The sequence below is a fragment of the Parambassis ranga genome, chromosome 8 (assembly GCF_900634625.1).
Source record: "Parambassis ranga chromosome 8, fParRan2.1, whole genome shotgun sequence".
NCBI lineage: Eukaryota > Metazoa > Chordata > Actinopteri > Ambassidae > Parambassis > Parambassis ranga.
Genome location: NC_041029.1, coordinates 1,919,837 through 1,945,826, shown reverse-complemented (window position 1 = coordinate 1,945,826; position 25,990 = coordinate 1,919,837). Strand labels below are relative to the sequence as shown.

At 42.3% G+C, this 25,990-nt stretch overlaps 3 protein-coding genes across 3 annotated transcripts; 1 reads left to right on the top strand and 2 right to left on the bottom strand.

The window, feature by feature from the left end:
- On the top strand, positions 1 to 1,280 carry LOC114439323 (neuropeptide B-like). Its single transcript, XM_028411179.1, has 2 exons — positions 1 to 625; positions 1,000 to 1,280. The coding sequence occupies exons 1-2, from the start codon at positions 389 to 391 to the stop codon at positions 1,126 to 1,128; spliced, it is 366 nt and encodes a 121-aa protein (XP_028266980.1). The 5' UTR covers positions 1 to 388; the 3' UTR covers positions 1,129 to 1,280.
- Positions 1,281 to 1,573: 293 nt separating this feature from the next.
- On the bottom strand, positions 1,574 to 14,602 carry LOC114439319 (guanine nucleotide-binding protein G(o) subunit alpha-like). Its single transcript, XM_028411175.1, has 10 exons — positions 14,499 to 14,602; positions 12,534 to 12,669; positions 12,369 to 12,460; positions 12,196 to 12,288; positions 11,582 to 11,742; positions 7,411 to 7,539; positions 3,703 to 3,832; positions 3,527 to 3,598; positions 2,967 to 3,054; positions 1,574 to 1,810 (listed from the first exon to the last, which is right to left on the bottom strand). Exons 1-10 carry the CDS (start codon positions 14,535 to 14,537, stop codon positions 1,620 to 1,622), a joined length of 1,131 nt encoding a protein of 376 aa, XP_028266976.1. The 5' UTR covers positions 14,538 to 14,602; the 3' UTR covers positions 1,574 to 1,619.
- A 1,015-nt stretch (positions 14,603 to 15,617) lies between these two features.
- LOC114439318 (ethanolamine-phosphate cytidylyltransferase-like) lies at positions 15,618 to 25,092 on the bottom strand. The gene is made up of 13 exons (XM_028411174.1): positions 24,790 to 25,092; positions 19,313 to 19,401; positions 18,995 to 19,156; positions 18,847 to 18,913; positions 18,668 to 18,752; positions 18,551 to 18,592; positions 18,056 to 18,188; positions 17,824 to 17,906; positions 17,529 to 17,606; positions 17,386 to 17,451; positions 17,061 to 17,126; positions 16,593 to 16,681; positions 15,618 to 16,480 (listed from the first exon to the last, which is right to left on the bottom strand). The coding sequence occupies exons 1-13, from the start codon at positions 24,915 to 24,917 to the stop codon at positions 16,372 to 16,374; spliced, it is 1,197 nt and encodes a 398-aa protein (XP_028266975.1). The 5' UTR covers positions 24,918 to 25,092; the 3' UTR covers positions 15,618 to 16,371.
- Positions 25,093 to 25,990: the final 898 nt, after the last annotated feature.

The window sequence follows — 25,990 nt, the reverse complement described above, 5'->3', positions numbered from 1 at the left end:
ATTCATTCATCGTGACAACATTTCTATCTGTATTATATATATATATCGACTGGATTTCTGTGCCTGATGTGCACAACACTTCCCTGAACTACACAGCTTTCCTGGATACAGTCTGGACATCTTCGTTTATCAGACATAAGACACGTCACGTTCTTGATGCACACATGCATGCAAATCAGAGAGCTGGTTTTCTGTGAATCTGTGCTGTAAACCGAGCACAGAAGAGCTCACCTGGGTCTGTAGCCCTGCCCGGGGCTGTTTTCGTTGACGAAAGGAGGACGATCACTGCATATAAATAGAGCCGGGCTGCGCGGACGCACGCACAGAGCGTCGACTGTCCAAGGAGGGAAAACTTAGTCCTAAAGGTGCGCAAGACCCCGTTTAAGTAATGCCGTCTAAACTCACCTTCCCGATCGCAGTGATTTCCATGCTGGTGGCTTGCTGTCCTTCAGAAGCATGGTACAAACAGGTGCCCGGTCCGAGCTACTACTCAGTGGGCAGAGCATCAGGCTTGCTGTCCGGGATCCGGAGGTCACCGTACGCGAGGAGAGAGGAGCCCTACCCGTCAGAGAGCGGAGAGTCCGAGGCTGAACTACAAGCGCACAACTCCATCCTGAAGAAGATGGTCAGTGATCCCTGATTTCTGTCAGCATGGCTGCGCTAGTTTACAGCTAAAGAAAAAAGTGATAAAACCGCTAGATTTTTATTTGTACTTATTTAGAATATGCCAAGTTTGAAAATCAAGCGTTATTAGCGACACAATTTGGGACTTTATGAGCTAATGAACTCTCCATTCAGCAGTGCTGGGATATTAAATGTGGTTAAGAGCTCTGACTGTAAGGACAAGGACATTTCATTTGAATTAAACATGCCAGCGCAGCTAAAAGTTCCGTTGATGAATCAAATTGACTATATTTAGAGTGCATCATTTACAGTTGAGTTACATGTTTTCTTCATTCTGTAACCCTCATGCCATCTGTCCCTCTTCCCTCCACATAGCCCGTTTGTATCAAAGAGATTAGACCAAACCTGCAGAGCTGTCAATTTTTCCCGGAAACCAAGGACTTATTTAAGTGCAAAGCTGATGTCGTCCTCTCGCTGGACGCCCCAGACTGTGCAGGAGCCTGAGCAGCAGAAGCACCTGCTGGGCTGGATGAAGTCACTTTTCAGAAGGAATGCCATTTAAAGACTGTACAGTCTACTGACAGCATTGCACTAGATGGGAGATGTTTTCCATGTATGATTTCAGCAGTTATTAATCTTATGATATGCCTGTTCTAAACCTGTATGCTGTGAATGTATGATGTACATTTCCATGAATAAATGAATCATTGCTGAAATTGCACGTTTGTTTTTGTCACATATGCACCACAGTCACTTTCAGTCTTTTTAACAGGTAGGAGGCATCAATCAACCAGATACACTTATCCAAAAAATAATTTTATTTAAAATGTTATTTTTCAAATGTAAAGAATGTGCAATTGGTTAAATAATTTAAAATTACAATTAAAACCATGCTTAAAGAGTCTCAATGGCACCTTTAGAGCAATGGGGTTGAATTAAACATGCCAGCGCAGCTAAAAGTTCCGTTGATGAATCAAATTGACTCAATGGCACCTTTAGAGCAATGGGAGAGCGGCAAGGTTCTCCTGGATTATCTGTTCAACAGTCATGTGGAAGACCACTTGTATATTGGAAGTGTCTGTGGCAGTGGTGAAATGGTGGTACACAGGCTTGGCAAGACTGCCGTTATATGCCAAAAACATGGCAGTAATGTGATTGGCGGCAGCGTCCACATCACCATCTGCACCTACAAGAGGATGACAGTCAATGAGGAGTGAGGAGTTGTCTTCAGTTACTGTCCGCTACACTGCCTAGCCAACAACAACAACAAAAAGGTCACACACTAACAATTCCTTGGACTGCTGTACGCTTTGATTATGATTATGAGAAACTATAGACCCCATATAGAGCCTTCAATGTATTCCACAAAGCATAATGAAAAGTACTGTTCATCCGGTACCATCATGCACTGCGCAGACCGACGAAAAGAACGGGACAGAAGTTATGTTACCTGTCTTACAAATATAATGATCTGTATAACATGACCGGTTGTGTTTGTTTTATTGATGTTTTGCCATAAAACAAAAATGAGGCTATAACGGGACAAATTGTAATTGTTAGCAACGATTGTTTAGCTGGCAGAGATCACCACATTTTATTTCTGTTAGTAATTACGTAGTTAACGGCGGCAGAAAATGACAGAGGTAGTGTCCGAAATGTCCGAAAATGTTTTCTTGATAAGTTCACCATATGGTGCCCTACACTGAACTCCCCATATGGGGGGTAGGGAGGAGGGAGTGAGTGAGTGACGCAGCTTCGGTCATTCAGTAGGCCATATAGTCAGCTGACCTAACTTTTTTTGGGGCACATAACATGGCAGTGGGACCGAAGCGGGATGGTAGCATCCACCACCTTTACACTGGAACAGTGAATCTAGACTCATCAGACCACATGACCTTTTGACATTGCCCCAGAGTAAACACTCTGATAAGTGCGTTTTCTTAAAGCTAACCAGCTGTTTATTCCCTCTGCCTTGACATCTCACACTTTCTTCATTATACTTGTCTTTGTGTCCTCTCCAAAATGTATATGGGGTTAAGATTTTTTTCCAACCTTTCTCAGATCATGGTTCATCACTACCCTTCCAGCTTTAATAATACATACAACAGTTCTCCAGTTTCATTGTAGATATTGGAAGTTCCTTTGCTTTGCCTGCAAGCCAATAATTTTGCCATGTTCTGACCTTCACAGTCAAAACATTTCACATGGGAAGCTAATTGGTGCATCAGTGTTGCCAAGCACCGTAGTTACTACGCAATTTACTTAGCCCAAATGTACAAAACAAAAAAACTTGACAGACAGAGTCAAGGATTAAAATGTTGATGTCTGAGAGTCAAATGTACCTTTATAGCCAGGAAAAGAAAGTCTCAGGTGTCTCCCGGACTGCAGGATCTTCTCCTGGAAAAGGTCAGTTTTGTTCATGAACAGAATCTGTAGGAGAAGAATAAAAAAACTGTGACGACCTTCAAATAACTCTCTGCGCTGATGGTTTTCACTCAAGCTAGTCAAAATAATGAGAAGATAACCCATATCACTAAAAACACCTTACATGCAGTAGAGACACACAAGTGATTTATTTGCATGTAAAACAGTCCCACACACGGGATGAGAAATGTAACTACATCACATGCAGTCATCTCACCAAACAGAAGTCAGATGCCCCACATCCCATCCCACACTAATTATGTTTGTCAGACACAATCAAAGCTCAGACGTGCCCTGTTTTCTTAGCATAAATGATTGCAAAAAAAAAAAACCCAGTCAGTGTTTTAGTCACACTAACCTCTCCAATCCCACCTCCACGCACACTTAGCACAGGACAGATAAACTAAATAATGTAAAGTAATATGTGATGTCTAAAAATGAAATGTGGAACTTAATCTAAATGAAACTTAAAGCTTACCAGTGAGGTTCTCTGGAAGATGATGTTAGAGCAGACGGATGAAAACAGTTCAAGACTTTCCTGCAGCCTGTTCTGAGAGTATATGGACAAAGAACATATGGTTTAGAAAAACAAATCCTCTGTATCCTTTAAAAATCAAAACTATAGATGAATGTGATCACAGTTTGTCACCATACCACTAAAGGATCATACTGTAGTGTCATGTCGTAGCTGCTAAGGGCCACAACAAACAAGATGGCTTGAATACAATCAAAGCAGTTCAGCCACTTCCTCTTCACACTCCGCTGGCCCCCAACATCATACAGCCTGGGTAAACAAGATGTATTCAACAGTGATGTCACAAACGAAACAGATCTGAGAACTGGCTCTTTAAAGTGAACAATCGGAACAGACTCCTACAGGAGGTGGAGCCACCGTCCATAGGTAATATAGGCTACATACACTCATTGGATCTTTTTGCCAAATTAACTTGAATATTGTTTTTGTACTTTAAAATATTTACTCTGAGTATAATAAGCCATTCAAATAAAACACGTTGACAGTGTGTACACTACTGATTGATTTTAAAACAATTTAACAATGTTTTTTAAAAAACAACAAAAACTAAGGAGCCAGATGGGAACTGAAAGAGTCAGGGGGAGGAGAATGTGATTCTAGGATAGCAGTGAAAATTGGCCAACCATTTGAAATATTGAGTCAATGATGTGGCATTGTGTGGAGCTGAGGGTCTTTGTGACACAGGTAATGACTTTGGGTTGGAGTGTCTCCAGGTGCATGATTGCTGTACTTATGTCAGAAGAAATGAAACGTTTATCCTCTGGGTCAAATCTCACTTTTAACAAGCAAGGGAACAAAAACTGTTAAGCTGTGCCTTCAAAATAAATAAATCAAACTTGCTCCACATAAAAGATTTCTCGGTAGTTTTCCCACATGAAGGACCCCGAAAATACAGACATCATTAAAATGAATACATTACAAAATGAAAGCAGGATTACAAGATCATAAGATCATAGCTTCTTGATGTATGGTTTTATTTTTTTGTGCAAGTGCAGATACAGCTTATCCCATACAAATGTTTCAATGCCAGTGTATTTCATATTTTTGTTTGCGTTACACCCCTCTAACCCAAGAGCCCTAATATATATGTAAAGCAATAATGAATTGTGGGATCGAAAGTTCCATCTAGCAGGGAACATTGCCTTCTACTAAAATGTATATCTTTATATTTAAATGACAACCTTTTAAGAATGTTTTGAGGATGCTCAAATAAAAAATTAACTGAAACAAATTTAAATAAAGCGGCCCTGAAGTGTCATGCTAGATTTAGTCAACATAAAATAGTGTTTACAGGTGTGCAGTGAAATAGTGGAGATGTAATCCTGTTAGCATTTGCAATGCAGCTATTTTGAGCTAACAGCTCATTTTTTATATGATATATCTGATATTATCCAACTCTTTTTGGCCCATTGCAGATACCATTATATGCACATATTATTTTAATGGAAAAATGTGGCATGAAGCCTTTGCAGTCGTAGAACTGACAGATTGGCTGCTTTTCACATGACCGATGCTGCCACGAGCAGCAACCCTACACTTTACAGCCTCCTTTTAAGTGACAAATGTGCGTCATTGTGCAGATTGTTTTGTTTGTAGGTCGAGAGACTAGCAGTGTCATTGCATCACAGTGTGATGTGAACAAAGCTTTTCATTTACTAAGATGCATAATTTATCAGAAGGCTTGATCCCAAACCATTAAGATATATGCAGTAACTTTGTTCAACAACAATGCTTCAATAAGTTACAGAAAATTTTAGTCAAAACATAAATGTTGAAATATTGTCCTTATATAGATAAGAATTGTGGGTATTCAACCACTGACCACTTTGAGAAGGTCATCACTGAATATGTTGAATGATTTTAGAGAATGCTATCTGCATGAAGCATCGCTTGGACATTTTACAATGACATGCTCAGATTTTAGATTCATGCAACTTCAAAACATATGTCCTCCAAACCTTTTCCAGCAGATTTGAATATTTAGTTATTTTCAGAATTATGACATTAAACAAACGTGGTTACTGTTACAATAAGGGCTAGGGTTGATTTCGAGAATGTGGTGTGGGGCTGTGGTTTTCATGACTCATTTCTATGCTTTCTCTACATTTGCACTATTATTCCTGAAATAAAGACGTAGCATGAAGCCATCGACATGTCATGTCTGATTTATGCTCCCTCAGCTCAGTCAGCTTTCATCAGGAACGACTCGAGTCTTGCTCAACACACTCATCATATTAAAATGATCACTTCATGTATTGTTTATGTATATTTATTTAGTAAAATCAGATTTAGATTAGTGATAAAATAATAATCTTCCTTCAATATGGTGTATCATGACCGATGTCTGGGTCAGAGGAAGGAGGATCAATGCTGCTAGTTTCCAGTTACTAATAGTAGACCAATGCCATAGGTCATGTTTCAGATTTGTATAATGACAACTGCTTCTTAATCTGCCTCTACACAGACCTTACTACAGCTCATAATGAGCAGTACCCATGTGTCAGAGGTATGTATTATAAACAGGAGCATCCCATTATGAAATATGAACACCTTATGTACAAATTTCTCTTTTAATATCAAATTGAGGTTACATAGAAAATGTGTATCAACACTGTGCATTTTTATAATGATATATATGATATATAATTATAATTAAAGAGCTCATCTGACCCAAATTAAATTAAAGAAAAAATGTTTTAAAATGTAACTGCGTATTGTTTAATACAGGGGTCTCAAAGTAATGGCCCGCGGGCCGATATTTTGTGGCCCCCCACTTGACATCAAAGTTTAGTGTTAGTGCGGCCCGCACATTTTTCTCAAACGCACTTTTTGCTGAGGCTTGTCCTGTGCATTTTATTTTTATTATTAATTGCCCGTCAGAATTTCTCTGATATTTAGTTTTTTTGAGGAGTGGCAGCGTCCGTTCTGCTCGACGTGTCGTTTCTGTCTCTGTTTGCTCGCGCATTTCTCCGCTGCAGAGGAGTTCCGACACACACACACACACACACACACACACACACACACACACACACACACGTGAGCGTACTGCACCAGCGGAATGAGAGCGCGCATTGAAAACTGCGCCAAGCGACGCGCTGTCTGTTGGACAGTTCTCAGCAGCCTAGCCATGCTGGTATGTTGACGGTGTGTGTTTTCAGGTGCTGCGTGATCTCAGTGCGCATGTAGCAGTGCTAATCAGCATTTCCATTTGTGCTCGCTGTGAATACTCAGGTCACATGAAGTACTTGGAGTTTCTTTCTTTCTTTTTAATCAGGATGCTAGTTGAATGGAACACATGTTCTCAGTAGCTGCCCTCACTGTAAACAAGCTGCGCATGGTACAGCAAATCACTCATTAAGGAATATGACATGCAGTTTACTTAGTAAACAATGTTTAGATTTTAGTCTGAGTGAAACTGAGGGAAATTCAGGCCCAGAAAAATCACCTCTTATCAATTCGATCGATAAGGTCATTCAACTAACGATTATTGAATTAATCAATAATTTGCATCACTATTCTGACCTGTTATTAATAAAGCTTGAGACGATTGGACCAGTTGTACTTTTTTGGAATATTTGAAACCCTTTTTTTAAATGCGGCCTTAATGCGGCCCAGCCTCACCCAGACTCTACCCCCAGCGGCCCCCCGGGTAAGTTGACTTTGAGACCCCTGGTTTAATACAATGGTCACTAACCACCGATGTAACATGTCATTCATGTCATGGTCCATTCAGGGATTCAGTACAAATTATGACCGTACCTACCGTCACAAAATCAAAGTTGGTAAGTACCAAGTAGATTTCAAGGAAAATGCAGCAGTGCTCTTACCGAAACAGGGTTTCATTCACTTGAAACTGCGTCTCAATAATTCCACAGGTTCTCACTCTGACTCTCAGGACATCGGTTTCAGTAGGAATGTAGTCAGGCCCGACGATTCGACTCATGTTGTCAAAGAAACTGGAGAGCAAACAGGAAGAGAAGTAAGACACACGCCACATTTCTGCTTTTGTCAGATTTTCTTTAGCTTGTAGGATATCATAGGTGCCGCTGTCCCGTTGGTTTCTTACAGTATGCCTGTCTGTTTATTTCTTGATGCTCTCCCCACACTGGTTTTCCATCCAGCAATCAATCATAGCAGCTTAAATAACCAGCTCAGTCCTCTACTTCTCGCCAGTTCATCCATTTATTTCCATTTATGACTACTCCACACACTACATTTGAAACAATTCAGATGAACTGGAACCACCCCCGGCTTCCATGCAGCCAGCACAACTAGACTTCAAGCCCCTGTGAAGGACAATCACGTCATGGGAAACGTCATCTCATCTCCTCAGCTGCTGCAGCTTTGTGGGACTCAGCTCCGCTCAGTGAAACACGCCTGTCTTCTGCACCAACCCCTGTACCCTTGTGAACCTCATAGCTCAGATTCTGGCCCATTCCAGGTGACTTTAAGAAAGATTCACTATAAGTGCAGATTCTTTCTGCAATGCACAGCTGACGCTCACCACCTACTCCTCAGATACGTTTCTAAAGTATAAAGATTGTGGGGATTTGGGGTAGGGCAAATGCCTGGTTGGTGCCTGAAGAGCTCATGAGTACCTTTAGTCACTTCAGCCACTTTCTCTCACCTTCTTCTGTTAGAATCTGATCAATCCTGTCTCCAACTCTTTCAAGTCACACTTCTCACTCACCATTGTCAGACGGTCCCTGGATATTGGTGTGGACACATCCCCACTGTCCTGTGTTCTTTCCCTTTCGGTTTGAAACGCCTTTATTGGCAAACAACAAATAAAGCTTGGAGCTGCGCTGCCTCACCCACAGCCGCCGGAGTATGAGCGTCTTTGATCTTTGTGATTATTTTTTCCACGACTAATATAAAAGTTTTTAGTAGGACTGGAGTATATTGTCAATGCATTTGAAAGTCTATGAAAAATCTTACATTAACCCAAAACATAACCAACAGCTCAATGAGATCCAAATCCAAAAATGAGACCTAGTCTAGTTGGTTTTTAGATGACGAACTTAATTTTCAGATGCATATTCCCATTAGACATCATTGTAACACCTCAAAAATGGTTCAGTCTTATTCTGAAAGTTGGTTCATGCTTTCGTATGTAGCAGGTTAGACTGATGCACTACAAGTATTAAATAAACTTCAGCTTATTCAGAATGTGGCAGCTATAGAGCCATCCTGTCCTCTCTCCACTGGCAATCAAAGAAATGATTTTCAAACACTTGTATACACATGTGTTCCTTTCTTTTTGTCCTAACAATAAAACGTGCTATATATTTGATGACTTGTGTATTTTATTGCCCAAAAATGTGCCTTTAAGAAGTTAATGTAAAAATAAATATGTCCCCTGTTTAAATGCACGTTTTTAAAATGTTGCAAAGTAACAATAAGGTCAAGGTTATTAAAATTGTTGATTCGATTGGGATACTAAAACCCTTTTACTAACACATTATATATATCAAAAGTCATTTAACACGCCCAAAGGCCTTCAGGTCCTGAGGAAGTCAAGTGTGTCACGACACCATCTAAGCCAACATTTCTGCAGGCAGAAATCGATATGAGCTCCAGCTGAGTGAGAAGCCTGAAAGAGAGCTAGTTGGAGCTTCATGCCATCCTCCGGCTCTTATCGACATCTGATAATAAAGCTGTCACAGCTCTTTTCTGACTCACCTGGCCACCTGTCATGGGGTAGATTTTATCTATAGCGTTCCCCCGCTCTGTTAGTGCAGAGACAATAATTCATGTTCATAAAATGACTAGCTATAAAATATAACACATCACATTACAGCCTCTAACACTGGCAGGGGCTGAGTCACACAAAAACACATGTTAAAAAGAACAATGAGAAGTCTCATCACCACTTTTTCCTTGATAACATCATTCCTGCTCACACAAGTGCTATGTTTTATAGTTGATCTGTATTATAAAGGGTGCTTGTATCCACAGTTTGCACATGTTCATAAGCTTACACCCACAATTTATAAAAGGTATGATTTCAGTAAAAGTACAATTACCCAGCAGAATATACACTGACGTGCTAGATCAACAATCCTACAGGTGAAAGTCTTACTGTTAACTGTACTTAAAGTATTAAAAGTAACAGTACTCACACAGTGAGTTGTCTTCTAATCTAGGTGGTGCTTCAGAATAACCTAATAAAGACAACAAAGACTATAGAATTATGAACCTTCCTCCACAGAGCCATGCTGCAGGAGATAAAGACTGACCCGACCAGTCATAAAACTTGCTGATGCATTAAAAAAGACACTTCACACTCTCATGTTCTTTCTTTTATACTATTCTTACTGTTCTTCTCTGTTGGTCTGCTAACAAACCAAACCTCTTAATCCCATCAACCCATCACTGAAGATCCAGTGGAATCTGCTGCCGAGCCACGACCAACGCCTTTGGGAGTCACGCGAGAGGACGGCCGCATCAGCACCGAGGTTCTTATCTCAGCGACATCCTCACACCAGGACATTGATGTCGAAATTCTGAGTCCATTTCAAACAATAAGGAGGCACTAAGGCATCATTACTGCACTGCATTGGTAGGCTGAAAACAGTGTGCTCAGCTAAAAACAAAGCCCATCCGTCACATCCATTCTCATTTTTCCTTCATGGAATAAAATGTACTTGGACCACAAACTGGACTGGGGTAAGAACGTGGACACTGTTTACAGGAAGGGCCAGAGTCGCCTCTACTGTCTGAGGCAGCTGAGGTCCTTCAACATCTGCAGGACGATGCTGAGGATGTTCTATGAGTCTGTGGAGCCATCATGTTTGCTGGTGTCTGCTGGGGCCTCAGTCTGAGGGTGAGGGACATAAACAGACTCAACAGAACCATCAGGAAGGCGGCCATGTTGTGGGAGAGGACCTGGACTCTGACAGAGGTGTGTCAGAGGAGGACGTGTCCAAAATAAAGACCATACTGGACTGTCCCTCTCACCCGCTCCACACTGTGCTGACCAGCTACAGGAGCTCCTCCAGCAACAGACTCCGACTCCCACGATGCACCACTGAGAGACACAGGAAGTCATTCCTGCCTGTCTCCATCAAACTACTGAACTCTGAACTGTAACAGTCACTCAGATAGATTAGATATTCAGACAACGCTGTGAGTTCATTTTCAACACTTTGAAAGATGCAGCTTTAGTAAGATTTTCATAATTGCCCTTTATTTTGCTCCTATGGTGTTTTAACTACCCATCGACTCAGGAAACGCACACGTTATATTGTTATAGCCTGTCATGATGTCAGCAGCTTCCGTATCTCAAAGCCATTTAACGGAAACAACCCCATTCAACAAATAATGACAGACATATCAAGTATTCACCAGATAATATCCTTTATCAACATGTATCATATGTGTGGAGGAGGGGCGCAAAACAATGATACCAATAATTAAAATGTAACTACACTTGAGTTAACATCCGCACTTCATCTGATGGTGCACGCACTTGACAAATAATCTAGTCCTATAGTGAGGTGGGATTTCATGACACTGTGGAGGCAGCCGTCTTTTTAATAAACTGTTGAAAGCACAAAAGCATGATTGAAGGACAGTGATGACACATAATACTGTCCTCCCCACACAGACCTGTGCCGTATGCTAATCACCTAAGTCCTATAATATATGCAGAGAATCTAATTATAATACTTCAGAATTAATAAAAGTGCAGGCTCACATGTGCAAAGCTGCTTGGCCTTACATTAAACAGACCACTGACTCTTTAATCATGTCTGCTCCACCCTAATTATATATTGCAAACAGTGCCTGTTTTATGTTTTTATTATTTTATTAAATGCAGTCCTAATTAAGCCTCTCCGCCTACAAATGTCACAGAATTCATTTCCTGAGTTGCTGTGTATTGACAAGATGCCGTGACACTTCTTAGTGGGCAATTTCCCTTTTGACATTTCAGACAGCTATAATTGGGAGAGTTGTTAAGAAATCAAATCAATAATTTAAGATCAATCTACTCACTAGAGCGCAGAGTCATTCAGCTCAAACTCATAACCTCTGGCAGCAGCTGCTCGCACGCCTTGGTCAGCCCAAAGTGCGAAGAAGGCATGAGCCACGAATGGAAGCAGCTCCTGGTCATCTCCCCAACAGCAGCTGCAGGACAGGATGGAGCGAGCATGTGCCTGACCAGGACAAAAACAAAGACATGACACTGCTGTATTCAGTCCTATATGGAGGTTGTATATGATACCTTGCCCTCAAAAATACAGAGTAAGGCACAGCAGGTTGTGTAACCAAAGGTAAATGCGATTCCATTTCAATGTATAGGCCCTATCCAACCATCCATTTATCCATCCACTTTCTGAACCCGCTATGTCCAGCAGTATGGGCTCACAGGGGGCCTTCTCTCCAATAATTATTCATTTTCAGTCTGCTTAGAGTTAGGGTTTAAATTTAGTCAGGATCAATACATCTTGAATCAGCAACTGATCAACAAACACTTAGACGTCGTCAGAATGGCCTTCTGATCTCTGAGCAGACTCAAACAGGTCTGATTCTATTCCATGCAATACCAAGTGGCCATGGACAGGTAAAGACTGCCCTCTAGTGTAAAAGGGTGAGTGTCTGCATTTCACCTTATTCTTCTGGTTGGCCAGGTTTATTCTCAGCATTCCCATTCCTCGCAGAACGATCTTCATAGAGGTCAGAAGGTTGTCCAACACAGCAGGCTGTCAAAGGCGTCACAACGTGTCATTAGTTTCGGGTTTAGAAAGCAGTGACACTATGCGTGGAGAAATAATTGCAGCACCTTAAAACTCATCAGCTCCCGTGTGGAGAAACCATGACTGTGTATTATCTTTATCTGTTTGATCAGCGTGCTCTTCCCACTCTCCGCAGCTCCTGACAAACCAGATTCAGTTTAAGGCTGTATACTGACAGTAATGCAAAATAACTTAAAACAGTATTAACATACCAAGCATGAGGATTTTGACAACGTTCTTCTCAGACCTGGCATATTCAGTAAGGTCCTGTTCGATCTTAGAGCTTCGGATTTTGGCCTTTTTGCCTTCCTCTGTGACATCCTGGGTAAGGCACAGTCCCATGCAGATCTGAGGAGACGTTCAGTGTTACAGCACATGAATACAGCTGGTTGTTAATAAAACCACTTTATGAAGCAGTCACAGAACTTCTAAACATCAAAACAGATCAGCCGAACTGCAATGCCAAGATCACACGGGCAGCAGTGGCTCAGTGGTGAGCAGGGTTGTCCAATAACCGTAAGGTCGGCGGTTCAACCCCAGCTCCTCCCTAGTCATTGTTGTGTGTCCTTGGGCAAGGCACTTTACCCGCATTGCCTCCAGTGCACTCACTGGTGTATGAATGCGTATGAATGAATCTGCGGTGGTCGGAGAGGCCGTAGGCGCACCTTGGCAGCCACGTCTCCGTCAGTCTCCCCCTGGGGAGCTGTGGCTACCACTGGTAGCTTACCACTGCCACTGTGTGAATGTGGTGTGAAAGAATAATGCATCTCAATGTAAGCGCTTTGAGTGCCTGCCCAACAGAGCAGAAAAGCACAGTATAAGACCAATGCATTATTATTATTATTATTTACATACATTTGGATCCCTCAGATGATGGACAGTCAGATGGATGAATCATTGAGCTATAATGAGTTATAGTAATAATATAACAGAATATCCTCAGAGCCATCAGCCTCAAAGATGCTTGATGTTTTCTTCTCTTATTTACAAAGTAAAGCTTTATGAAATTGTATATGCACCATGTGAACAGTGAAATAATTGCATTTTTAGAACTGGGTACTTCTGTCCAAAGGTTTTTATTTCTCACCTTCAGGACAAAATAAAGGGGGTTGGAGTAGAGATGTTACATTAGTTTAGTCAGATGATGACAGTATAGACAACAAAAGGTAAGGTTACAACCCAGAAACACATCATGTCAGCACCTTTGCTGTTGTTACCCATCGTTCACAAGACTGTAGAATGTTTTGGTCTCCTCTGGAAAGAACTTCAAGGAGAGCGGATTGATTGTTGTGGAGAAGACTTCATGGCATTCAAGAAAGTACAGCAAGAGCCAGCACTGTATCCTAAAGCTGGTTCAGTGCAGAGCCTGTTCAGGAATGGCAGCAGACAGGTGTGAGGGAATCTGCACACAGTGAGACCAAGGCATTTGGAGGATGGCCTGGTGTCAAGAGAGAAGCCATTTATCTCCAGGGAATACATCATATTCTGCAAAAGCTACAGGGATTAGACTGCTGAGGACTGGGGGTAAAGTCCCCTCCGTACCCAAAAAAAAGCTTGTCCGGAGAAGCAAAGGTGACTCTACCATCAGTCCTGTGTCATGCCGACAGTGAGAGGTGATACTTCTCAGCCAAGGGATTGGGCTCACTCACAATTTTGCCTAGAAACACAGAAATCAGCTGCTCTGCACTGTGTGTGGGGAGACGCTTCAACATGCTTGAACCACACACTTCAATAGGATTACACGATACACATTTAATAAGATTTATATAATGCTTTTAAAGGAAGTCTATCAGGACCTTGCAAGATAGGTAAATAATCGGCAACCATACCACAGGTCGGATGAGGAACACTGCCTTTCCCAGCACCTTTGCAATTAGGCAAAAGGGGCTTGGGGAGAAAAACATCAAAATGTTAGGTTCATGACCAGGAAACTCCTCTTAACCTTATTTCCGTTGAGAACCTCTTGTCAAAAGCAGAAGGACGAGCCGGTCCCTTTAAATGTAAAAGACCCATGTCAGACACAGAGCTGGAGATGTCCCTCAGAAGAGGTTCGTCAACAGAAGCAGGTCAGAAAACGGTTTGGTCTGACACACACACACACGCTGAGAAATGATCAAATGATACACGCACCGAAAACTGCACAGCATCAAAACAGCGGAACAAACGGACGCTACTACCTGCAGCGGCGCCGGCAGAGTGTTCAGACAACAGAACATCACAACTCCTCGGCCTCTCCGGTGTAAGGTTTGCTTTGAGCCGAAGTCAAAAGCGACGCCACTCATTTCACTTTATTAGAAGCACCTGCGTGTGGCGTCGTATTTCAAAATAAAAGCTGCTGACACAAGCAATGGAGTCCTCCTACCGCCGTCCTTTCAAAATAAAACGACACAATTCATGAATGTGTGTTTGTGAAGATCACTGTTTAAGTAAACAAACTGTTAACCCTTCAGGTTCACGTCCTTAGCCCATATGTTTGTAATGTACGGAGCAGCTAATGGACATTTTTAGGTGTTATTGCTGCACAAAGGGTCACAGATGAGATTCAAAGCAAAGGTTCACATACTTTTACCAGAGGCTATTCAATCCATTTCTTGAATAAATAAATGACAATGTCAAATATTTCGATGATTTAGATTTTTTTTAAAATGGGCTGATGGTCTAATTCTAAATAATAAATCGACTTCTCTTTGAAACCAATGCTCCTCTCTGTCCAAGACTTAGCATCCACCGCCTTTGAGCTGTAGACAGACCTGAGTCTTGGCCTGAAGAGCTGGCTCTTCTTTCTTTTAGGTTCGCAAAGTTACAAGTCAGAACCAACTGCATAGACTACACTGCTCTGCTGCCTACATCCACTGCCCTTACATTGCTAGAACTAATCAGCATCTATTATTGATGCTATTTTTTTCAATTCCTGTAGAAATATCTACTCATGCATAAAACCCGAACTCAACAGCGTTTCCTCCAGGGAGAGATTATGAGCTGGATCATCCTAATAGAGCTCTGAGCAGGACCTGCTCCTGGAGCAGGACTCCTAGTGAACAGGAATGTGTAGATGGTTCAGGCACTGGTTAGGATGCTCCTGGCCACTGCCCTGGTGGCGCCCACGTGGTAGGAGGCCAAGAAAAGTGAGCTGGGACACATGTATTGCCCAAGAGATGGCTGTGGAAGAGGGAGGTTTGGGCACACACACACACAGTGTTTTTGAAATGAAAACAAAGAGACGACAGCTTTTCAGAATGTTACTATTATCAGTTATCAGTGCGCTGCAGTCCAAACAGCTTCTCCAGTGTATTTTATAACATATAGATTAGTGCCCATACATTCCAACTTGACAAACTACTGTGTCTTCTGAACAACGTGAAAACATCTATATGGGAGTCAAGGAAAGAGGGGTGAGTAAAATATACATCTACAAAAAATATTGGAATAGCATTTTCTTATGAACAGAGGTTAAATTGTACATGATACAAGTGAAATGATCTATCAGTCAACAACATTGATCTGTTTAATTTAAGGTTACAACAGACTCTTTTCTTTAGTGGAGCAGGCTTATAAAACACACCCAAAAAGGCCAGACATGGTGGAAATGTGCATTACAACTCCATGTCTCAGTAGATCAGTGCAGTCTGGAGAAGAATCTGATATGTACATGAGGTCCAATAACATCTGTTTACCCCAACTTACAGCAGAGGAGCAAGGGAGTATCTCCATGATTCCCTGTGCTTTCATCACTTCATGTTTCCATGTAAGACTACATGCCTGACCAACATCGAACATATTTTGAAGGTAAAAGAAATGCATTTAAAAATATGAAATATATATTTTTAAGATACAACTTCCTGTCCAATTTATTACAATTATCTATTGTCTATCAGTGTATGTATTAAAAACATGTAGTTGCATAATGTCCATCCCACCCATGTCCACTCACACACATGTGATCCCACAGCATTAACCCCCTGGCTGCTGGAAACAGGATCATGTGTGGAGGATGTTACTAGATTTTACTGTACACAGGTTTATATATTATTGGGCTTGTCACGGGTATGTCTACAGCACAGCTCTTTCTTTTGTATTTTCCTCCTCTTGTCGCTTCATGGCCTGGATCACAGCAATCTCTTTGGCCTCTTTTTTCTGGTTCCTGGCTTCAAACAGTAGCCTAAACGAATCCAATACAAAACAGACTTTAGGAACATTGTCATTTAGAATAAAGCCAACCTACCTATATAATTAGATATGCTTTGCCTTAAAAAAAATATGTTTGTTTTAACCTGTTTTTGATAATCCTTTGCACAATAGCATCTGTAGTAAGACTGTTCCCACTGTCAACAGTGCGCAGAATGCCTTTTCTCCTGGGCTCCTTCATATGAAGAGATACATGTTCAAACATCATCATTACTGCATTTCATGAAGGCAAAATAATTGTCAACATAACTTTCAACATGTGTTGGCAATTTTATATATTTAAGAGGGGACAATCTACATGTATTAAAAGGAATCACGCAGTGTGTCTTCTGGGCTGCATATGTGTCTCTGTCATAGCCTGTGCGATTTCTCCCGTCTCCCCCACTTTCATATTTCCTGTTTGTGTCTCTTTGTGTGTCCTCTCAGCAGAGCAATGCATGTGTGTGTGTGTATCTATTTTACTTAAGTAAAAATAACAGTGCATACTTTTACTCTGAAAGGTTTCTTGTTGTACATAAGCACACTGTTTCCTGTCATTAGGTGTAATGTCTTACAGCGTAAGGGTCAGATCCATCCTTGTCAGGGTATATTTCTGTCTTCCCATGACAAACAAGGTCCACCTATGTACACAAAAGGCACTTGGTAAGCTGGGCATACACTGTGCAGTTTGGGTAATGTTTTTAACACCAACTCACACAGTACAAAATGCAGTGAAACGCACACAAACTCAAGTCAACGCTCACGATTTACATGCTCACATTGTAAGGTTCAGGATCAGCTGTGACATCACTGCTCATACCACACATGACTTCAGGTGTTGTGTGTGTGTGCCCGGTGTTAGTCAATTACTGATAGTAGTAGTAAATTGATCAGTCTTACCTTAAAATGGTCCAACAAATCTTTTGTGACTGCAAAGGGAGCACCAATCACTACTTCGGACACATACTATAAAGAAGTAGAGAAAGACATTTGTAAAGAGGTATCTGTATAATTAGTGAATGAGTGATGGAAAAAAAACATACTCGACAAGCCAGCACGCTGAGGGTTCTCTCATGGACATTCATGATGGGGTAGTTTTTCCCTTTGTAACGATTGACCTCCTGAAAAACATAAGCAAACATATAGACCTTTCCGACACTCAGAAAGACAGTTAATGTCTTTTTATGCAGTAGTAAATGTGTTCTTCTTCTTTAGATACAACTCAGGGATTAGATGCTATCTACGTATTTATTCTATGTTCCAATTTCATCTTTGATTTCTATTTGTAACAAAAATAATTCTGATTAATTAAAGAAAGAATGAAATAAAATGACTCACTTGGTCAAAGTGCAACCCCACTATGATGTATGGCTTTTCTGCAAGCCTATGTACTGCTTCCAGGAAGTCCACATGGCCAATATCTGATGAAATGAGATGAGTCAAGGGATGATAACATGTTGTCCTCCATAACTGTGATAATACACAACATTATGACTATTATACATCGTGAAGTTGCTTGTTTTGATGAAAAAGTAAAACTGTGTTGGTTTCCTGTTGAATGGAAGGATACGGAAGAGGTCAAAGGCTCCAGCCACATAGATGATGGTGTCCCCCGGCTGAGGCTCCTGTCCTGAAGCAAACTGTATGATCTTCTGAGAAGTCTGCAGAAACTGAGACACCCCTGTCCAGGGACTGTGGCCCTTCTGCCCATATGAAAAAAGTAGCAATATGGTGTCTCCACATATGAGACCAGAGTGAAGTGTTGTGCTGCACTGCTACGCAGAGGTGTGCTGTGACTGAAAGTATTCAGCCTGCGCTAGTACAGTAACATGTTGAATTGTGAAGAGCTGCTGCTTGCACAGTGTTTCGAAGGACAGCCCTGGCTCTGAGTTACACTCCCCATTGAGGAACAGAAGTGGGATTTAGTGTTCAGTGGCAAGGCCTGTACTTGACTACAAAGTGGGTCCATATAAAGGCATTTCTCTGGGCCAAATAGCAACTTTTTATTTAACAGTTAGGGAGAAAGTGACGAACAGACCTTACTAGAAAGAGACAAGCTACCTACCTTTCCAAAGTTGTCTGTGTGCTGCTGATAGTCTGAGCTGTCCTGTAGAGGAAACAGAAGAAAATCAACTCTGAATTTTAAAATATGGGCACCCATAGGGAGTTAGGCAATACTCACAATGTTGCTGTGGTGTGCTTTGGTCATCAACAGCATCCTGCCAACCAGGTCTGTGGTTGAAACTCCCTGGGTCCGTTTACATTCCCTATAACAACATGATGTGCCTTCATAAACACACCAACACCCTACCCAGACTGTTTGTGTGCTCCTATAGTGCTGACTGAAAAGAAAAATCTCACCTATACCGTCCTGATTTCTTCACTTCTTCGTACGTGTCCTTCCCGTCCACCGTCAGTGTTATATCATCTGAAATAACACACACACTTCCCCTTCATCAAAGAGCCCTAACACTATGCTTCTGAACAGAATACTCATCATGTGCCTTACCACCGTGCACACAGAAATCACAGTTGTACTTGTTGAGTGTGTCCAGAGTAGTGACATAAGGAGCTCCTTCCACCACCTCATCCACCCATTTAATTGCCCGCACCATCTTGTATCGTTCTTCCTGGGTAAAGACTGGAGGACCTTTGTGTTTTGCAATCTCACCTGAAAAATACAAAGAAAAAAGAGATCAATGCACAGGGACAACAAGCTTTGTCATAGAGACATCTTATCTTCACTCCAGCAAAGAGAAAGGGACAGCCATGTATTGTATGATACGGAGCGTATATGTGCAATATGGATTATGGCTAGGAGCCTTACTGTCTGTGTGTACTCCAACAATAAGGTAATCCCCCATGGCCTTGGCCTGTCGCAACTGGTTGGAGTGTCCATAATGCACCATGTCATAGCTGTGAAGAAACCAACGAAGAAGAATGTCAATAAAACGAATAAAGAACAAGTGATTCTGTTGGATCTGGATTGCAGCATTGTGACTTCCGCCCATCAAACACTGACACTGCTACGTGTACAAGACATTAAAGGATGTTTAGTTCTTGGGGTTCATGGTAGGTTATTACCAACCTACCAGTTTGACACACGCACACATCAGATCAGATACATGATCAAAGTCTATGGCACCCATCAACTTCTCTCCTGCATGCTATGATACCATCTGTAGATAATTAGATTAGTACAGATTGGAGACTGAGATTGTAATCTAGCATAGAGAACAGATGGCTGTTTCCATCACTATCACCGCTGCCAGCAGCTGACATTAGTCTGAATGTTATGAACGTGCTCTGAGTGCACATAAATGAACTGAGGTTAAGAGCACATGTTCATTAAATGACAAGCTATGATATTCTAATCTGCAACAATAGAATTGACTGTATTTAATAATGACTGCTTAATTCGAATTGTGATATATACAGGACACAAATAATATATATGTGTGTAACTATTTTTATAATGTTTCTATTTATTTCACTATTTTTATTTATAACAATTTCACATTTTTTCTTACGTCCCTGTTAAACCATTTGTTATGTGAACCATGTTGGCACCTTTCTGTCCCTCCTCTGCTGCTGTAGCTCCTGCTACCTTTTCCCTCACAGCACTGCATTGCATTGCAGGTTGTGGTATTTTATTGTTTGTGTCGCAATACATTTAAGTTATAAATCTTTATGTGTATTATGGATTGGTCCTTCTGTTCTGTACCAATAAGTCACTGTTTTGATCGGTGCATTGTCAAGACAGCTGATCCTGAAGTACAAGCTCCATTGGAGAACACCCCAAACCAGATTTGTCAGTCCTCTCAGGATCTGTAGGGATTAAAAATCAACTGATATGAGACAGGTGGTGCTCTAAAATCTCACACCACACCTTATAAGAGTAAAGGTTCAATTGGACATTGGATGGGATGATCTGTGCATTATATTACCTAAGGAGAGAGCTGATTGGCTGCAATGCTTTCAGACTTTGACATTCATTTACAATTGCATAACACAGGAGGCAACAAGCAATCCTTCCCTTTCGGATAATGTTTGGTCTAAGTTCTCCAGTCGCCTCTGGATCTCCTCTTCTGTTCTTTCCCTCATGACTCTGGTGTGACAAGCTCTGATATGTATTTTGATAATGTGAAGGAACAGAACAGACATGTTACATCAGTGTACATCAGTGACACAGTCACACACACATGCTCTTTAATGTGACTAGTGCAGGACTTCTGCAGAACTGAGGGGTTTTGTATGTTTATCCTCCCCTGCGTGTTGGTTAACCCTGTGGATGTCCCTATTCTCCTTTACTGTACTGTTCCAGTTACTTAATGATTTATGTGTACTGAATTCACACTCCACACACAGCATGTGAATATTGCATGAGATGTAGTAGAGTAAGTGTAGTAGTATGTTTATGCAAATGAGCAGGGAGCAGGCTGAAAATAAGAAAATATTTGATAATGTTCCTGATTTGAAGACAGCATTGCTGTACTTCTGGTGATCTGTATGTAAAACAAAGCTCTATTTTAAAACTGAAGGATGAGAGGTTAAAAACACACATCAGGTTTGGATGAAACATCACATTTCAACACACACATCTCATCCCTTATTATCTGATGTAGGATGTCATAAATGACACTAAAGATCATCGATGCAGGTAGTGGTTGTTCCTGCCCCCAAGATGTTGTAGGTCAGTGACAACTGGCAGATTTTTTAAATTGGATTAGATAGATTAGATTAGATTGGATAGAAAGGAAGTCCTTAAAACATCACTCCTTCCACAATGTAAATTTAGTATCACTGTCACTACTCAATTCAATTATCTCTAGCTGCTTTACAGACACCCAGAGCCTGAACCCCGAGCAAGCAGACAGTGGCAAGAACAAACAGGAAGAAACCGTGAGCAGAACCCCACTCATAAGGAGAACCTTCCTGCTGCCAGTCGGCCGGGTAGAGGAGGAGAAGAAGAGGGAGGCAGGACAGAGAGGATGAAGGAGAGAGAGAGGAGAAGAAGAGGGAGACAGGACAGAGAGGATGAAGGAGAGAGGAAGAAGAGGGAGACAGGACAGAGAGGATGAAGGAGAGAGAGGAGAAGAAGAGGGAGACAGGACAGAGAGGATGAAGGAGAGAGAGGAGAAGAAGAGGGAGACAGGACAGAGAGGATGAAGGAGAGAGAGAGGAGAAGAAGAAGAGGGAGACAGGACAGAGAGGATGAAGGAGAGAGAGGGAGAAGAAGAGGGAGACAGGACAGAGAGGATGAAGGAGAGAGAGGAGAAGAAGAGGGAGACAGGACAGAGAGGGTGAAGGAGAGAGAGGAGAAGAAGAGGGAGACAGGACAGAGAGGGTGAAGGAGAGAGAGGAGAAGAAGAGGGAGACAGGACAGAGAGGATGAAGGAGAGAGAGATGAGAAGAGGGAGACAGGACAGAGAGGATGAAGGAGAGAGAGGAGAAGAAGAGGGAGACAGGACAGAGAGGGTGAAGGAGAGAGAGGAGAAGAAGAGGGAGACAGGACAGAGAGGATGAAGGAGAGAGAGAGGAGAAGAGGGAGACAGGACAGAGAGGGTGAAGGAGAGAGAGAGGAGAAGAAGAAGAGGGAGACAGGACAGAGAGGATGAAGGAGAGAGAGAGAAGAAGAGGGAGACAGGACAGAGAGGGTGAAGGAGAGAGAGGAGAAGAAGAGGGAGACAGGACAGAGAGGATGAAGGAGAGAGAGAGGAGAAGAGGGAGACAGGACAGAGAGGGTGAAGGAGAGAGAGAGGAGAAGAAGAGGGAGACAGGACAGAGAGGGTGAAGGAGAGAGAGAGGAGAAGAAGAAGAGGGAGACAGGACAGAGAGGATGAAGGAGAGAGAGGAGAAGAAGAGGGAGACAGGACAGAGAGGGTGAAGGAGAGAGAGAGGAGAAGAAGAAGAGGGAGACAGGACAGAGAGGATGAAGGAGAGAGAGGAGAAGAAGAGGGAGACAGGACAGAGAGGATGAAGGAGAGAGAGGAACAAACATGACAGGTTGTTGTAATTACAATGCTGAAACTATGTTTTGTATTTGTTAAATTTGGCTAATTTGTTAATTATATAAGCACTACATGATAATGACATAGGCAGATGTCAGGGGGACACTGCCTGTCAATGGAACTTATAGTTATTCAAATGGCAGTGACAGCTTGCAGTAACAGTGAGGAAATTAATGTATATATATATATATTTTAAATATTGACTTGCTAACAGTGTGTGCACAATAAGAAAACTGCACTATACAACAACATCCTATACAGGGCAACAGCAGAACCCGTGTTGTTTTTGCTGCAGAGCATGCTAATGAAGGACAGCATCTGTTACACAGCCTGTCAGAGGAATCCCACACTGCACCTGAGAAACTACCAAAAAGAGGCTCGTTTTCTCATAGCTATCAGAAAGACAGGTTCGGTATGCATGCGTGTGTGTGTGTGCACCTTGTGGCATTTTAAATACTGACATGAGATCCACCTGTGCAGGCTGGTATAGGCGACAGAACATATTGACAGAACTCAGCAGTGCACATAAAGACAACGCTGTGAAGAGGAGCAGGGGTGCATATCCAAAACGTGAGCACAGTGCTTTGGTAAGCAGGGACAGCTCGTGAGCAGATCACTGTAGGATGATGAAATATTCATTAGTGTCCGTTCACAGACACCTGAACTGCGCCTATGCTTCTAAGGAGCAAGGCGTACGCAGTGAAAACACAAGTGATCCTTAACATGTCAGCGCGGTTTTAATGCCATGCTAGGTTGGCTGGGAAACGCTTAGATAATCAGTACCAAAATATAAATACTGGTTTCTCAACAATCAAGATAGCAGTTGTCTGGAATGAATACACACTGTCCTGCACAGTACAGCAGATAGTGGAGGTGGACTTTACACTCCTCAGTGACTGTCTGGCAGCTAATCTTTGACCCTGTCGCCTCTTCTCAGGATGACAAGAACAGAGGCCTCTGTGCAGAAGACAGGGTCAAAGCCTCAGTCACAGCAACTACACCCTTCTCCTCTGAATATCTACTACAAGCTGAGACCTCTGAGCAGGGCATCCCTAAACAGGCAGTTAGCCCCTCTGTGGTATCATTGATCACAACTTGTCTATACACTGCCTAATAGGCGGTACTACTGAGTACCCGTTCCTTGGAATGTTTCTTTGGTGCTGCTGATAAAGCAGGATATCAGTAAGACCACAGCGATGTCCAGGGTGTCAAGGAAACAATGTGTTCAGTGAAAGAGGACTTGGCAGGTGTGGGCTGGAGGGGTTAGAGTGGGTTAATGGCTCGAGCTCTGTTGACATCGGCACTCTTTGCATGCTCACCCCAGCGGTTAATATTCCGGCATCCCAAATATTCTGCAACATGCCATCAAACCAAAGATAGGCAGACACACAAAATGGCAGGAATTCTCCCAGAGAAAGCCTCTGTAATCCTGCCCTCACTGACATTCAAAACATCCACTCTGCAGCCCACAGCCAGCAAGGTCTGTCTGTGGGAGGATCACGAGCACTACACAGCAATGATCAGTAAATACTACTGCAATCAGTTTCTCTGCTTTGCTGTAGGCTGGGATCCTGCTCCTGTGCCTCCTCTCAGACTGTTGTCAGTGTATCTGAAATATACATATTACATATGTAAACACTTCCAGGCCTGTCCATGAGACGTGTTTATATTTGCATAAGCAACAGAGAGAGCTATTAGCTGCTATAAAGGCTAAAGAAAACTCTTTTGATAATAACAGCATATATATACAAATATATATATAACAAGCACAATATCAGCATGAAATTCATTCATTGAATGAATGCATTTCATTTTTCATTCATTTGAGTTGAACATGTCAAACAATATTTAACACTTCATTACTGCATTAGTGCATGTCCATCTACTGGTAATCTGTTTTAACCCTAGTTATTCTGAATGTAAAAATAATAATAGCCTAATATTGTTTGGATTAATAGCAGTAGTAGTTTCACCCATTCGTTGCTGGTTGAGTGCGTTATGATGAAGATGGAACCTGCCCAGGTCTCATTATGTAACAGATACTGAGAGGGAAATAAATCAGGACGTCTGGCCATTGGCCCGGGGTGTGAAGGCGCTGTGAGGTGTGTGTCAGCGCGTGTACCCCACGGTCAGAATACAGCGCAAAGTTCGGGGATGAAGCCCTGAGACGGCCGCTGCAGCAGATCTGCCCCGCGCCAGGACACCGGTTGACGCATGCATTTAAACGTGCCATATATAAATAAAGACGGCGTTATGTTCATCTCACGACCCGATCGTCCAATTAGAGACTCACCATCCATCGCACCACACACGGATTCTTCTCCTCCTCTTCTCCGGACTGCACGCCGCGGCGGAGGTCGTCGCTGCGTCTTTCCCGGCTGCTGCGCTCACTTGGTGATGGTGATGGCCGTTCTTGATCATTTCAAAGCTGTCGTGTAATCTCTGTGTTAGCTACACTTCCAGCTGCAGTCCTGTAGAAATGCCGAGAGTCAGCTGTGTTCCCTGTCTCAGTGCAGCAGCAGCAGCGCGATCCGCCAACGCCTCCCGTGCCGGCGACGCAGCGACGCACGAAATCCGTAGCGTCAAGCTGCTCGCGAGGAAACCCCCGCAAAGGAAGTGTGCTTCACACACGCCCGTGCCTCTTACATGTGCGTATTTGCTTTATTTTGAAAAACCAGACAGAGTTCCGCACTTCATAACGCGGACTTGATAACAGACGGACGTGGAGGTGCCGGCGTGCGTCGCCAACGTGCTGTTACCTAATAGCGGCGTTTTGCAGTCATGGGACCAAATCTGAATTCCAAGGAAATAAGATGTGCTCCGTTTGGCTGCTAGTCTCATACCCGCACACCAAGCCGTTAGCGCGTTTATCTGCCTGGATGTCCGCAGCTGCAGTGAATGACATGTTTCAACATTTCCATTTTTTTATTATTCATCCTCAATAACTGATAAATGTTGATCTTGTCAGGTCTGTCAATTTATTCCATATTGTTAGAATGAACACCTCTCCACATAACAGCAGGCTTTCTAAATTATAACTACAAATATGTTATATATATACTCTGTATGTTATGAAGGGTCAGATATGCAGTGATTAAGGACAGAAGACATGTAAGCCCAGGCATGTTCATAATATGTGACCTGTATGGACGATACACTGATCCCTCTGTCTTTTGTTCAATGGAATTGTCTTTACACTCAAACACCAGCAGGGGGAACCAAAGTCCACATAACGTTTTAGTTTTATTGTGGCTGTCGCTTTGTGTCTTGAATTTTGTGGAAGCTGGAATCAGGACATTGACTCCACTGATAAATGACTGTGTTTGTTAGGATAAGAGTTCCACCATCATACCATTCAAGTGATTCAAAGAGTGGTGTAAGCTGGAGAACATACTGTATACTCCTCTCTGCCAATGGCGAACAGTGTTGCTGACGGCAATGACAACATTAATTGTACAGCAGGTTGTGGTCAGAGAACTGGGGCAGGCACCTGC